The sequence below is a fragment of the Nestor notabilis genome, unplaced genomic scaffold, assembly GCF_000696875.1.
Source record: "Nestor notabilis isolate BGI_N333 unplaced genomic scaffold, ASM69687v1 scaffold12185, whole genome shotgun sequence".
NCBI classification, from domain to species: Eukaryota; Metazoa; Chordata; class Aves; order Psittaciformes; family Psittacidae; genus Nestor; species Nestor notabilis.
The window spans coordinates 1-14,661 of record NW_009929156.1 but is presented as its reverse complement, the minus strand read 5'-3'; the positions used below and the strand labels follow the sequence as shown (position 1 = coordinate 14,661).

Sequence of the window (14,661 nt, the reverse complement as noted above, 5' to 3'; positions counted from 1 at the left end):
ATAAAATGCCAGTGGTAGTTGGTTGCTCTCTGCCCTGTCACTGCAAAATGGAAATGAAATTAAATAAAAAAAATAGTAAATAGGTTGTATTTTTTTAGCGGTTGGTTGTCAGTTCTTTTAACCTTTACTTAGAAGCAGGTTGTTAGCCAGTATCTGGGTGAAAAAAGCTGCCTTGAAAAAGGAGCAAATCCAAAGAGAAACAGAGCAAAGTTTAACCATTTGGTTACTGTTCAGTGACGTTTGCTGAAAGATTGGTGCTTTCCACAATACAATCTTCTTGGGTAGATTTTTTTTTTCTTTTTGTCTACCTGGGCAGCAAAACTCAGCAGTTGTGTTTTAAAGCTCACTGCTGGGAGGATACACTGAGGGATTGCAGAGTGCAGAAGAAGTAGCGTGGTTTCCTGCTGCATGCATGTGATGCAAGTGGACCAATGTTGAAGGAGGTGAGTGTTGTCTGGGCTTATCTCATGCAGGCATCTGCTCACAATTCAGTGCTTGTAGTCAGCGTGCCAGCTGGCGGGACATTTTCCTGATGTAAATTATCCATCCGTTCTGAGGGTCTGAATACAAGGAGGCCTTTTGTGTATAGGGATGAATTCCTAACTTGTGGGAAAAGGGAGGATTTTCTGAAGATCTAAATAGCATTTGCTTGCATTTTTCCAGTCTATCTTCATGGTTTTCAGCATGGTGCATTTCCTGGTGGAACTTGGGTTAGAGTTGGGTGATAACCCTGCTGAGGAAGGGCTTTAATTGCTGATGACATCTGGTAGCTGTGGTCAGCCTGAAAATGTGAGCAGGTTGTTGGGGAAGCATCCCCTGCATTTAATAAGGCTGAACTTTTCCAATGCTGCTGCTGCTGCCTCTGCAGGCACTCAGACTTGCTCGCTTAGTTGAATGTGTAATTCCAGTACTGTCTTGAAGGCTTATAGGTGTGCTTGCTTACTTTAGAGAAAGATATTACAGGGTTTTCCAGATCACCCTGCATTATCAAAAGGGGCTGGTTATTTTGTCACCTTGTCATTTGCTGGTGAACAGCTTCATGCCTCAGAAAAGATGCAGTTTTAAAATGTGCAGCTCATGATTCTGAGTTCTGGATGCTTTAAAGACTTGTCAGGTTGCACTCCTAAAGTGCTGAGCTCATGGTTGTTAATTACCATGTGTCTTCTTTTTACTAACAAACTTTTACAAACATTTGAAGCTCTTCCTGCAAAATACATCTGCCACTATACAGTACACAGAGGAAATACTGTCTGATACTTGACACTATCAGACACTTCTAAGCCAAACAGAGATCAAAATAATTACCAGCTCCTAGGAACAGGAGAACAATGGCTTTTTGTCTTCTAAATGAAATGTTTAAAACTGCCTTTCACCTGGTTATTGCTGTCACCATTTGTCAGTGTAATAGAGGTATATGTTTATTTAGCTCTGTGAGACTTGAAAGCAACCTAGGTGGCTTATCTTTGCTAGAAAAAGGTTCTGCAACCTTGAAGAGCCCTGCTAGCTGCCAGGCTGCTAAGCGCAGCTTTTATGTTCAGTATGAACGTTGGGGAAACACATTTCAACACTGTGTCAGCTGGTCTTGGGTAAACTCTGTTGTTGCAGCAGTATTTATCCATGGCAAGCTGATACGGCAGTAGCGCACAGCCACTCTGTGCGCATTAACTGCATTCCTGTTTAATGCCATTAACAGGATTTCTCAAGTAGTTACACTGCCAGCTGAAGTAAATGTCTTTTTCTCCTGGGTTGCTCGGTTGGGAGGGTTTTCAATGTGTTTTCTTTGGCCTGCCATGTAAAACTGAACATGAAAAAGGGTGAGTCCTTTCCATTTAGCACAAGGGACTCTTTGGAAAATGTTTTAGTGCTCCACAGACTGCAATTTGCACGTGTTGTGCCTTTTAGCTGAGCTGCAGTTTTTCCAAGGAGCTGTAGGATCAGAGACTGTGGAGAGGAAAAAAAGTAGTTCCTTTCCGGGACGTGCAGGCTGTGACCTGGCCTTTCTGTTAGAGCAGAAAGTTGTGTGTGTGAAGTGAGAGCACATGCCTGGCCTCTTCTTCATTCCCAGGATTCTTTCAAAGCATTTCCTCCCAGAAGTCATCTTGATGAAGCCTGAATGCAGGGTTTTTGCTTTACGCTAGAAGAATGCAGTAGTAGTAGGAGAAAACTAACCCACTCAGGTCAAAGTAGCAGGCTGTTCTTGGCAATTCAGCTGACACAATTTAATTGAATGATCTTCATGCTGTTGGGTCTCTTGTGATTTTTTGCTTGTTTGTTTGGTTTTTTTCCTCCTGTTGATTTATGGAATGGCTGCTCTTGCCTTATGTCTTCACTATTTTCACTTATCACGAAAATTGTCCGAAGACATCCCACCAGAGCAGACTTTCGGCCTCATAATGTGTTTTATTTTAGCACATGAGCTCAAAGAAAACTAAAACTTTCTTATAAAGCTGATGACAGTTTCATTAGTGATAAAGCCATGATAACAGGTCTGGTTTTAGTTTCTGCTCATCCAAGGTGTTTGGGAAGTTCTTGGGTTGACAAGTTGCTAGTCAACATGTATACTAGGGTTTTCCTGCAGAGGAAAGAGGAGGCATTTGCTTCTGGGACTCCTTGCCTTTGAAAAAGATGGGGAGCATATCCTGGGCTTGTTTACCATGGGCCTGAAAAAGATACTTGTGCATGTCTGGCCTATCGGTGAGTCTGGCGTGGTCACCTTAAGTTTCTGCATGTGCATGTTCTTCACCTCTGAAACATACTTTGTGAGGGATGAGCTTTCTTCTGGGGAAGAGACATAGCAAAAGGAATGGGAAACCTGTGAGAGACTGATTTGTATGTAACGATACCTGCTTCTTGAGTTGAGATTCATAAGAAAAATGCTTCCAAATAAATGGAAACAAGATTAATCTCTTGTGTTGGGCAGCAAAGGGAGGGTATGCCTAAGCTGCATTACAATGTTAAGCTTTGGTCCTTTGAGTTTTTAGCCCTCGTGGAAGCAGTTTGGCATTAATGGTGTGATTGCTTTTTGCCTGTGTTTTGTGGGTAAGGAGATCGCATTAAATAACTTGACCCCAAACCAACAGTGAGCTAGTATTTAGCGAGAGCCATAGATTGTGAATGTCTAGCTTCCAGTCTTGTGCTTGGCTCATCTGTAACCTCACACATGGTATAAATAGGAAAGGGTATTTTGTGAGAAGTATTGACGAGTTTGTATCTCTGTGCAACACCCCAGCTGTCTTGATTGTCAAGCACAGTACTTTTTGGTAGATTGGAGTATTGGCAGATCTTTTTGGCTTTAAACACAAGATTGGTGGTCTTTTTTTCCTTGGGACATGTAGGGTTAAGGGTTTTGAGTGCCGTATGTCTTTGATTTTTACTTTCTTTTTTGTTTCCGCGTTCCCCACCCACCATATGTTAATTTCTGGACCCTTTATGTTTGCCGCTTCTGCTATTTTAGTGTTTCCATCAGCCAGAAAGGACAAAGGTTCCTCCCTTGTGCCAGCCAAGGTCTGGGTGTGACATGTCTAACACAGACTGGTCCCAGTCTAAGGGATGGGTGTCATGTGAGTGAAAACTTGTTCATGACCTCATTCATTGCCACCAGGTTTTGCTGTGTACTTTGAGAAGTACAATGTCCCTGTTGCCTGGTACCATCTGCTTTGCTTTAACCTAAGTGACCACTCTTCAGCAGGTTCAAAGCCTCATGTCTAATTTTAACACGGTGGAGTTAATTAATTTTATAAGTTAAGGTTAAATCTGTGTGACTTCTTCAGGTGGAAAAATCCTGTTTGTCAACCAGTTGAAACTCCTCTAGTAGCTTTTTGGTGTGGGGTTTGTTGTTGTTTTTTTTGGTTTTTTTGTTTTTTTTCTTGGTCGGTGAGGAGACCAGTGATGGCTGCAACCTCTGCTTAGAGCAGTGTTTTTCTTGGAAGTGGTGGGAGCGTAAAAGCATGGCAGGACTAAAAACCCAAAGTTTTGTTCCAAACAAACCTCATGGTGTTTCAGCAAGTTCCCTACGTGTACCAGGGTGTCCTGATCATACACAGGCTGCTTGCCAAAGCAGAGCAAGAACAGCTGGCATGCAGCTGTATCTTCTCTTGGGAACATGCCCCCAGTTAGTGGGGATGGTGGAAGAAGGTGGCTGAAGCATGCTATGGTCCTGTTTCCCCTAATGGGTTTTCTCAGGGATGTGAATCCCCTGGACAGTTGGTTTACATGCGTAGGGGTAGATACTCAAGTCACTGGAGAAGAATCCATGAGGGAGGATGATCTGCTGATTGCCACGAACCTGTCAGGAGATGAATAGAGGGCAAGAAGGTGAGCTTACATTTATCCTTCTAGGAGGGGCAGAACATGGCTAGCTTGTAAAGCATTACGCTTTATCTGAAAAATGTCTTGGTTACTTTAATTATATAGTTCAGAAAATTTATTTTCTCTTTCCCGGGGAATGTGTAGAAGAGGGTATACTCAGTAGTTCAGTGCTGGAGGAAAGGCTTCATGAATAGCAGAAAGAGTCTGGGATATTGTCTACTTAAGGAGAAAGTAGAAAGAGAAAATAGTCTCTACAGTGTGGCTCTTGCCTCTGGCTAATACTGTTTCTCTCATAAATATATTTGGAAGAGATATTATCAAATGGCATGATTAACTTGGACCTGGCCTTAGATCCACACAAACTGTTCGCGGGTCTGATGTAATGTGTTGTGTACAGGGATAAGGACACTGTTGGTGATGTCTGCAGAAGAGAATTGCAGCTTCAGATGTCTCTTTGGTTGCACAGAAGTCTCTAGGTCTGTTTGTTTATCCACTCAGCCTGCCCTCAACTTCTGCCTTCAATTCTTTCACCTTGCCTTCCAGTATGTTGGACTGGAAGAGATACTTCTGGTGCTACTGGACACTGCTCATCCTGCTGGATAGTACTAGAGGAGATGTATCTTTAAAGAGAGAATTGCAGTGCAGCTCTTTTTGTTCTTTCTGGTTTAAGTTGTTTGAGTCTTTCTCATGTCTGTCTTCTCTCATCCACAGGAAAGGCCTTCGACATCACATACGTACGTCTGAAGTTTCATACCAGTCGGCCAGAGAGCTTTGCAATCTACAAACGCACCAGGGAAGATGGCCCGTGGGTGCCCTACCAGTATTACAGTGGCTCCTGTGAGAGCACGTATCACAAAGTCAATCGTGGCTTTATTCGGACTGGAGAGGATGAGCAGCAGGCACTCTGTACGGATGAGTTCAGTGACATCTCCCCCCTCACTGGAGGCAATGTGGCATTCTCAACACTGGAGGGACGTCCCAGTGCCTATAACTTTGATAACAGCCCCGTGCTACAGGTATGTGAACAGGACTAAGCCAATCAGGTGGTCTGACTTGAGTCTTCCTTTCTGTTCATTGTGGATGTTGGCTTTGTGCCAACTGTGGGCTGTACTACAGCTTTTATTCATACTGACAGGCCCTTGCAGAGGTCAGTTGAGATGGACAATCCAAACAGACACTTTGGAAGGAAGAGTTGAATTCTTGGCTTTATTGTTGGTACAAAACCCAAAATTAATGGCATTAAGGATGATTTGTCATTGGGAATCACTGAAGTACTTAGAGGATTGGTGTGAATCTCTCCCTGTTCAGGCAGCAGTTGTGGGCATTTTGCTTTTTCAGATATAAGGACAGAAGAAGGTAAAGCCTAATTCAAATGAGTATTTGATGCATCTGCATGTGTATTTTGAACACAAAAATTTAAGAAATGTAGGATTCTTCTGGGGGTTATTGGAAACCCTAACCAGTTGGACAGTGATCAGGAGCATAGTAGGAGCACCAATTTCATCTGATTTACTTGGTGTTTTCTGTATTCTGGTTGATGACTTCTCCAGCTTATATTGCAACAAGGAGCTAAAGTTGTGGAGTTTGCCCCCCTGGGGCTTGTCTCCTTCCTTTCAGAACTGTGATCATCACTTCTTCCTTTTCCTCTTAAAATAGCAGGAAAAGACCGAGACATGAGCACTCAGCAGGCTCGGGGCTTACTTGTCTCTGATCCAGCAGGCAGGAGAGCAGAATCTGGTGGGACTTGCTTCTGCGAATGGAAAATAAAGATTAATGGGAAAGGGAGAGGAACTCCTGAAATGGAAAAGAACTAGTTTGGCCACCTTGTTGGTGTAGCTAGCTCTTGCAGAAAACAGGATCTAATCATTAAGATGAATGGAGAGATTTGAAAATAGTGAATGGTGTATGATTTTCTGATAAACTTATCTATGTGAGGAATAGAGACGTGACTGCCAGTTTCCTAAAACATGTACAAGCCCCTGGCACTGCCTTTCACAATGGAAGCAAACGTGTATTTTGTGCTCAGCATTTCCATGTGTTTGTGCCAGTGTTTGTAATTCAATAAATCTTACTGTGCTAGCTAAGCAGTGACACAGCTGCAGCATGGGTGTACATACAGGGATATTTTTCTGGTGTTTTTATGGTATTTGAAGGAAAAAGGCATTGCGAAAGCTGTAATGAAAACAAGGAGGTACTAATGACAGTTACTGGTTGAAGGTGATGTGAAATTTGGGGACAAGCTACACTTACTGTCTGTTGCTGGGGGGAGGGTAGAGTGGTTTGTTGAAAATGCTGTGTAAATATTATTAAAAGCTCTTATGTTGTAAGTTAGATCTGCCTGTCTGTTTTTCTTCCTCCACCTTCCCCAGCCTCATTCATCTGTCTGACTGTCTTTTTGTTTGCTGGGGTATGTATGCAGGCAAGTGTACCCTAAAGCTTATTCTGTTAGTGCTGTATATCTTTGCAGGAAAATTGTAATCAGATAGCTATGAACAATTAACAAGCTTGCATAATTGTCTGCACTGCACTTTTTGCTGGAGAGGTTACCCACTGCTTCCTAGTTGAGAGCAGAGAAAGATGCAAAGAGACATTGGAAAGGGTATCCAGAGAGGAACAGGGTCTGGAAAACACATTCAAAGCAAGAGGGTGTGGTGTAAGGCTTTTTGGGAAGGGACATGTTGGCTTTCAAGGTGCAAAGGGGAAGATGATAAGGAAGGAACTTTCTGATTGATGAATGACTTTGTAAATAGAACTGCTAGTGAGACACCACTGGTATGCTCTTGAGGGGAATGTTGAATGCTTATAATCTGATGGGATTTATGTCTGCTCTAGGAATGGGTGACAGCTACAGATATTAGAGTGACCCTCAATCGTCTGAATACATTTGGAGATGAAGTTTTCAATGATCCGAAAGTTCTTAAGTCGTATTACTATGCAATTTCTGATTTTGCTGTGGGTGGTAGGTGAGTAAACAATAAACTTTTGTACTTATTTTGGTCAGGATTACTAGAGTACTTTAAAGACTTTGATTATGCTTGCATGGTACCACTAGGCTCTAGTCTCTATTAATTGTCCTAAACCAAAAATGCAGCAGAATGAATGTTATTAAACTTGCAAATACTGTGTATAACCTCTTGTGGCTATAATTTCAGGGCAGACAGAGATTGATTTTTCTGCTTCCCCCACCCCGTAGCAGTACATTAAATGTTAAGTGATTTGGGGGAGCAGAGAGTGAAAAGAGTGGGGAAAAAACCCCAAGAATTCCCAAATTTTTTCTGTCCTGCACTTTGTGTGATTTTTAATGTGTTATTAATTGGTCTTGACCTATAGCTGTAGCCTAGAATAACAGTAAGTAGAAAATCTCAAAGTGTCTGCTGCACATTTTTGGGAGTATTTTTGGGAGCTGTCTTATATGAAGATCTGAAACATTGTATGATACCATGGTTGTCTGTTCCTTTTGCCAAAGGGTATTGCAGAACGCTTAAATCTTAAGTTGTTGACTATAAAATGTTTTCATAAATAGAGCTAAGACCAGCACAGTGTTTTGAACTGTTCGCAGAGAGCAGTCCTGAGACAGGGCTTTCACAACTTGGGGATTTGCACTGGCTGCACTACCAGTCTGTTGAGGTCCCTGGGCTTCTGTTTTAGTCTCTTTCTGCACTATTTAATTTTACTGATAACAGCAGTAGCACACAGCCAGCATACATACCATTTCCTGGGCTCTCATGAGAGAGGAGCTACAAAGAATTTACTAACGTAACACCAATAGAATTTTTGTTTCTCCTGGTCAGCTTACTCTGTTTTGCAGTCTGTCAGACTGCAAAAGAGTTAACATTTTCACATTTCTAAATGGCTACCCCGAGCATGCTACACCTATTTGTTTCACAAAATGGTTTGAGATGGAAGGGGCTTTCAGTCATCATCTAGCCCCCTTCTGTGGGCAGGGACATCTTTCACTACATCAGGCTGGTTGAAGCGCCTTCCAGCCTGGCCTTGAACACTTCCAGGGATGGGGCATCCACTGCTTCTCTGGGCAACCTGTTCCAGTGTCTAACCACCCTCATTGTAAAACATTTCTTCCGTATGTCCAAACATATGTCCAGTAAGCTTAGATTTCAGTTAGAAATTGTTGCCCCTTGTCCTGTCACTACAGGCCCTCATAAAAAGTCTCTCTCCATCTTTCTTGTAAGCTGCCTTTAGATACTGAAAAGCCTCAATAGGATCTCTATGGAGCTTCTTCCAGGCTAACAACAGTAGTTGTGTCCTCAGTTTTGTTGTGACTATCTGCATTTGTTTCATCTCAGATTTTCAGATCTGGGCTCTGTTTTGGGATTGCTCTGTGAATGACCTGGATCCCTGGAGTTTAAATACCTGTTCCTTGTCTCTCTTTAACCAGATGCAAATGTAACGGGCATGCGAGTGAGTGCATGAAGAACGAGCTCGGGAAGCTGGTTTGCAACTGCAAGCACAACACCTTTGGGGTCGACTGTGAAAAGTGTCTTCCTTTCTTCAATGACCGTCCATGGAGGAGAGCAACAGCAGAGAGTGCCAATGAATGCTTGCGTATGTGTGGCCATGCTTGAGGGGGAAAAAAATCTCTCGGGGGTTAGGTCCCTGCCTCTGTTGGCATCCAGAAGCTGGCCCTGCATGATTTTAAGTTATCTCAGTTGTTTGCCAGGGTTAAGCACAGTTCTGGTGTTTTTCAGCAGAGATTTTGTGGGACTGCTGGTTATTCCACTCGTATCTTATAGTACCTATCTAGATCCCTAGAAAGGGGCATCTCCTTCTGGAGAAAGATGGGAGCAACCGTTAGTAATGAGGTGTGCCACAAAAATGTACAGGCTTGTACTTTATGGGATCTATAGGAAACAAAAATATTTAGTTTGCTGGAGTATAATTGCCCATTAAGAAGCTCCACATTTAGCATCCGATGACTTCCTCTTGTATTTGGGTTGTTAAGTTTTTACAATTACTTGTCGACTATTTCATCCAATTTTGAGGCTGTTGCAACAGTACTTGACCACAAATGTGGATCTCTGATGGAATGCCAATTTATTTTGCTTGATTGCATGTCACAGACCACAGCTCCTGGTAGTTTACTTTATGGGGAAGGTTTTTCAGACAGAAAAGCTTTCTTCCTGTCTGACCTCTGTGTGTGTTGATTGGTCCCAGCTGTCTGGTCAAGACCTGTGGTTCCCTTAACAGACTGGTGAAACCCACGTCTCCTGCTGCCTAAACAGAGCAGATTTGTAATCCAGGGGATAAATTCTACTTACAGCATGGAGTCAGCCTCACTGTTATCTTTTCATGCTTGTTTGCATGACATCAGTGTTGTTCTGTGGGAGGGTGGCATTTTGGCTGCAAATGACAGCCTGATATGGAAGGGAGTGGGATAGAAAATGCTTATCTACTGGATGTAGATGAGAATGGTCTCAAAGAGCCTGTTTCATTGTTACAGCCTTCCTTCCCCCTCCTTACATTTAACCACCATGAAAACATACTTCCCACTTTTTCTTCTCATTGATGCACAAACAAGTCTCGGGATAGTTAAAGGCTCTTACTCCAGCTCCCCTACAACTTTGTATCAAGCGTTGTGTAGTGGGTTTTGTGACTGGGGTCAGACAGCTGCACATGCAGTTTCCTGATGGTACTCTTTCTTCGCAGCTTGTGACTGCAATGGGAGGTCACAGGAGTGCTACTTTGACCCTGAGCTGTACCGCTCGACGGGCCATGGGGGCCACTGCACAGGCTGCTCAGATAACACCGATGGTGCCCACTGTGAAAGGTGCAGGGACAGCTTCTATCGACTGGGGAGTGAGGAGGGATGTCTGCCCTGCAGTTGCAACCCGGTTGGTAAGTAATGACAGCAAATGTTTCTGCTTGCAAGCTTCCATGCACAAAAGCTAGCTCTTTTCTCGGTTATGCAGCTAACTTGAAAGTGCAGAGTAAAGAGAGGGCTGTTTTGTTTGGCTTTCTTCTTTCTCCATCTTCCTCCCCACCCCCCCATCATGTAGGAAATGTTTATTGGGTTGTATTTTGATTTAAATTATTCTCAGATCTAATTGGGGTTGGGTGGCAGGGACAGATGGTTCACCTCTGCAGCATTTACTCTGTCAAATATGTTCTGAAATAGATTTTACTTTGTAGCTTTGGTTTTGTTCTGCTTCCCCACCACCACTGCATATGTGTAACCCTGGACACTCCCAGTACTAAAGAGCTCATTTAAATTCTTAATAAACAAGATGATGTGAGCGGATATTTCTGGACGTTGTTCATGCTGAAGAGTTGTAGTGAACTTCAGATGCATCAGTTTCTCCTACTGCATATCCAAGCGCTATAAATACAATCTATTGAAACCTTAAACACAAAAGGAGGTGGGGGTGAGAAAAAACAAAGTAAACTCAAAATATGTAGTTAAACTCCTTTAAAGAAATTAAAAAAAAAGGGGGGGGGGGGGGGAAATAAAAACCAGCAGCAAACAAAACCAAAAACATGAACAAAAACCACCCCATAAATAAAAAATAGAACCCGAACAAAACCAACCAGAAAATAGACAGAAAAATAACCTAACAAACAGAAAAATTCTGACAGGAGAACAAATTTTCTGTTACCAAGGGAACCACTTGACCTGTATGGAGTGATCCCATAAGCTACCAGCCCACAGCAAATAAGGGTGAAGGAGACAAAAGGGTAACAGATAGGAAGATATGATGTGAGGTTCCAAAATAGAGTAGCTGGAATAAGTAATTGCTTGCAGCATACCCTAAAAGCAGCCAGGCTATGTCTCCTATCTAATTTGGTCAGAGTTGTACAGTTGTGAAATTTTTGACCAAGAAAGGCCTCTTTCTTCCTCCATGTGCTCTCCCAGGTCCTTGTGTGGGACCTTGACAGGGTGAGGGCTGGTGTCAGCTGAGATGGTTGAGAAGCAGCAGGAGGCGACTTCTCAGGTCTTTAAGGACAAATTTCAAAGGTCTTTTTAACTTAGCCATCAGCTTGCATCCTGTAGCACAGTGACACCCAGGGTGTATTTGAAGTCCCCGGATAGGTTTAGATTGCTATTTTTTGTCCTAAAACTGTCTTTTCCCTAAATAATCATAAGTGGGACTGCAAAGTAGATTTGCTGTATATGGTAAAGGTTTTGTGAGTTGTGTCCTGTCCAGCCTAATCATCTTATCTTCACTTGGCTATAATCATCTAGTGTGGATTGAAGTGGAAAGAAACAACTATTTTTGCATATTAAAATACTTTTCTCCTGGTAGTTGACTCTTACAGTGCTGACAACTCCTAGGTTGCTAGCTACACCAGTGCTTGGGAGAAAGCGTTTTGTCTGCCATGATTAAAAGAAATCTGCTGCTGCTTTTTGTGCAAATCCACACAGTGCTGAAGAAGATATTCTTCCAAAAATCAGAATTTTGCTGAAGAGTTTGTTAGGGCTAATAGTGGCACACGCAGCCTTGCTCCGAGGAGGGGATTTAGTTTTTTTAAATCCGACTTGGGAATCAAGGGGGGAAATTGGTGTGTGAAAGGAGAGATCAGGATATCCTCTGGCAAAGGGGACATGGTGATTACGGGGAACACAAGGGATTCAGAGAATAAAGGCTTGAAAATGGTGCATTGCAGGGTAAAACAGGCATGGAATTAGAGGCATGCAAAGGTAACACTGAAGATGAAATAGGAATAAGGACAAGAATGCACTTAATTATACATAAAAAGGTTGGTTGGTAGGAACACTTAAAAGCTGAATATGGTTTGAAGGCTAAGTAACAATTAATTTCTCTAGAGCTGTTGGGGAAAAATTCCTGTGAACTAGAGTTAGTCTTTAGGTAAGCTGTCACTTGTAAGCTTGAAGCTATGCTTCCCACTTTCTTTTCCCATATTTCTTGTCCATTTTGTAAAGTTGAAAAAAAATTGCAGGCTAATAGAGCTGAGTGGGTCTGCTGAGGTGCCTGTCCCTGCTTTCCCTGCAGGGTCCCTCAGCACACAGTGTGACAGCTATGGCCAGTGCAGCTGCAAACCTGGTGTGATGGGTGATAAGTGTGACCGGTGCCAGCCAGGTTTCCACTCCCTCTCCGAAGCTGGGTGCAGGTAAGCAGGACTGCAGCCCTCTAAAAGAAAAACTAGGCATCTTTTTTAAAGCATTCTCTGTGTGGCTTTATGAATGAGTTATCCTCTGTTCTGACTCTTTCAGGCCTTGTTCTTGCAACCTAGCTGGCAGCACAGGGGAATGCAGTGTTGAGACAGGACGGTGTACATGCAAAGAAAATGTTGAAGGCTTTCACTGTGAGAGGTAGTTTTCTCTTCCCATGGCTTTGTTTCAAGAATGAGAAACATTTGTGCAATGGCCTTGGGCAGGCGCAAGGGAAATTAATTCTCTTTCCTTCACATCTTTAGATGCAAACCTGGATTTTTCAATCTGGATTCCTCCAATCCAAGGGGCTGTACTCCCTGCTTCTGTTTTGGACACTCTTCTGTCTGCACCAATGCCATCGGCTACAGTATTTACAGCATCACCTCCAGCTTCCAGTTTGGTAAAGTTGACCCTTCCTTTGTGTTTTGACTTGGGCTGTCAATCAAGTCAGAAGCAATAGAAACCCCCTGCTCTTTCCTCTCTGTGGAAGATGACAAATCTTAGGCAGGCAGGTCCATCTTTGGAAATGCTGAGTTACTTCTGAAGCTACTGGGAGCTTCCATGTCTGCAGCTCATTTTTTCAGCTGGGGAGGAATAAATTCACAGCTCTGGCCTTGGGCACCCAGCACTAATGCACACTTGTGCAGGTGCAAATGGGAATTGCAAATATAAACCTCTTATAGTTTGAGAGAAGTGCTGGCAAGAAGGCATTTCATTGGTTTTAGAACTAAATCAGGAGTTTCTTATTGAGAGGATTTTAATCACTTTAGATTTGGCATTTACATGGCTCTGAGTAAACCACAGTTGTGTTTCTGATGGGTCTGTAAGTTCCGGAAGAATCTTTTGTTTTTTTAAACACAGTTTCCTGTGTATGCATGTTTCCATGCTGCATAGAATGAACAGAATATCTTTTTAATTAAAATTCCACTGGGGAACAGTTCATACAAAGACTGGAACTCTCATCAGGTCATAGAGGATTGCAGGTTTTCCTGTTCCTGCTTAAGCTCTTTAGAAAAGAAGATTTGAGCAAGTAGCTGTCATGGGGTTCAAGTTCAGGGGGTTCAAGTCAGCACTCATGTTAGGGACTTAAATTGGGAAGTTCCTAGAATCATAAAATAGTTTGGATTGGAAGGGACCTTAAAGATCATCTAGTTCCAACCCCAAGATGCTATTTCCTATGTACATTCTTCTTCAGAGCTACTTTCTGAAGCCTATTGGTGTCAATGTACAGACTGTACATTAGTTGTAGATGAGTGGTGTGCAGTATGACATTAGAAGTGTGTGCTTAGCTATGACTTCAAAGGGTGTTAATTCCTGCATGTTTGATTTTTCAGGAGAGGATGAGTGGCATGCTGAGCAGCGTGATGGCTCGGAAGTCTTACTGCAGTGGAGTGCAGAGACCCAGGATATATCTGTTATCTCGGACAGCTACTTCCCCATCTATTTTGTTGCACCACGTAGGTCATTTGAGAAGCTAGACTTTCTGTGCTGCTTGTGCCCTTTCTTTTCTGTCCACTATCTGTAAGGATTTCTTCCTCTTTCAGGAAACTTCTTGGGCAACCAGGTTTTGAGTTATGGGCAAAACCTGACCTTCTCCTTCCGCGTGGATAGACGGGACACACGCCTCTCAGCAGAGGATGTGGTGCTGGAAGGGGCTGGGCTGAGAGTGTCAGTGCCACTCATTGCCCAGGGTAACCCTTACCCCAGCGAGAACGCGCTGATCTACACCTTCAGGTAAGAGGACTCTAGACGCAGTAGGAGTAGCTGGGACCTAGCCTGTGGTGCCCCTGGCCTCTAAGCTCTTGAGAAAACAAACAGCACTAATTTAGCCTAGAAGAGTGGTCTTATCAGGTTAATTTGAAGCTCACTGTCTAGCAGCATTGCATAAGTGTATGTGAATTATGTTGCGATAGCATACCACTGTTGGAAAGGGTGCTTTAAAAGAGCACAGCTGTTAACATCTGAAAGCTTTGCTGATGCATGGCTCTTCTCCACAGGCTCCATGAGGCTACAGATTACCCGTGGAGGCCTGCTCTTACAGCATTTGACTTCCAGAAGCTTCTCCACAACTTGACTTCCATCAAGATCCGTGGGACGTACAGTGAGAGAAGTAAGTTGCTGAGCAGAACATCACGGAAAAGAGGGGCAGACTTATTCATCTAGTGCTTGGGTGGCTTTATTGTAGGGCCTGGTTATAAATAGCTGTTATTATATAAATAATATAT

General features: G+C 43.0%; 1 protein-coding gene across 1 annotated transcript; it reads left to right on the top strand.

Annotated features, from left to right (window-relative positions):
- Positions 1 to 5,019: 5,019 nt before the first annotated feature.
- On the top strand, positions 5,020 to 14,546 carry LOC104406003 (laminin subunit gamma-1-like; the record flags this gene model as incomplete). Its single annotated transcript, XM_010014863.1, has 10 exons — positions 5,020 to 5,324; positions 7,141 to 7,271; positions 8,705 to 8,871; positions 9,973 to 10,161; positions 12,276 to 12,393; positions 12,497 to 12,595; positions 12,700 to 12,836; positions 13,771 to 13,893; positions 13,981 to 14,170; positions 14,434 to 14,546. Coding segments are annotated over 10 exons (1,572 nt in total), but the record flags the coding sequence as incomplete, so codon positions are not given.
- Positions 14,547 to 14,661: the final 115 nt, after the last annotated feature.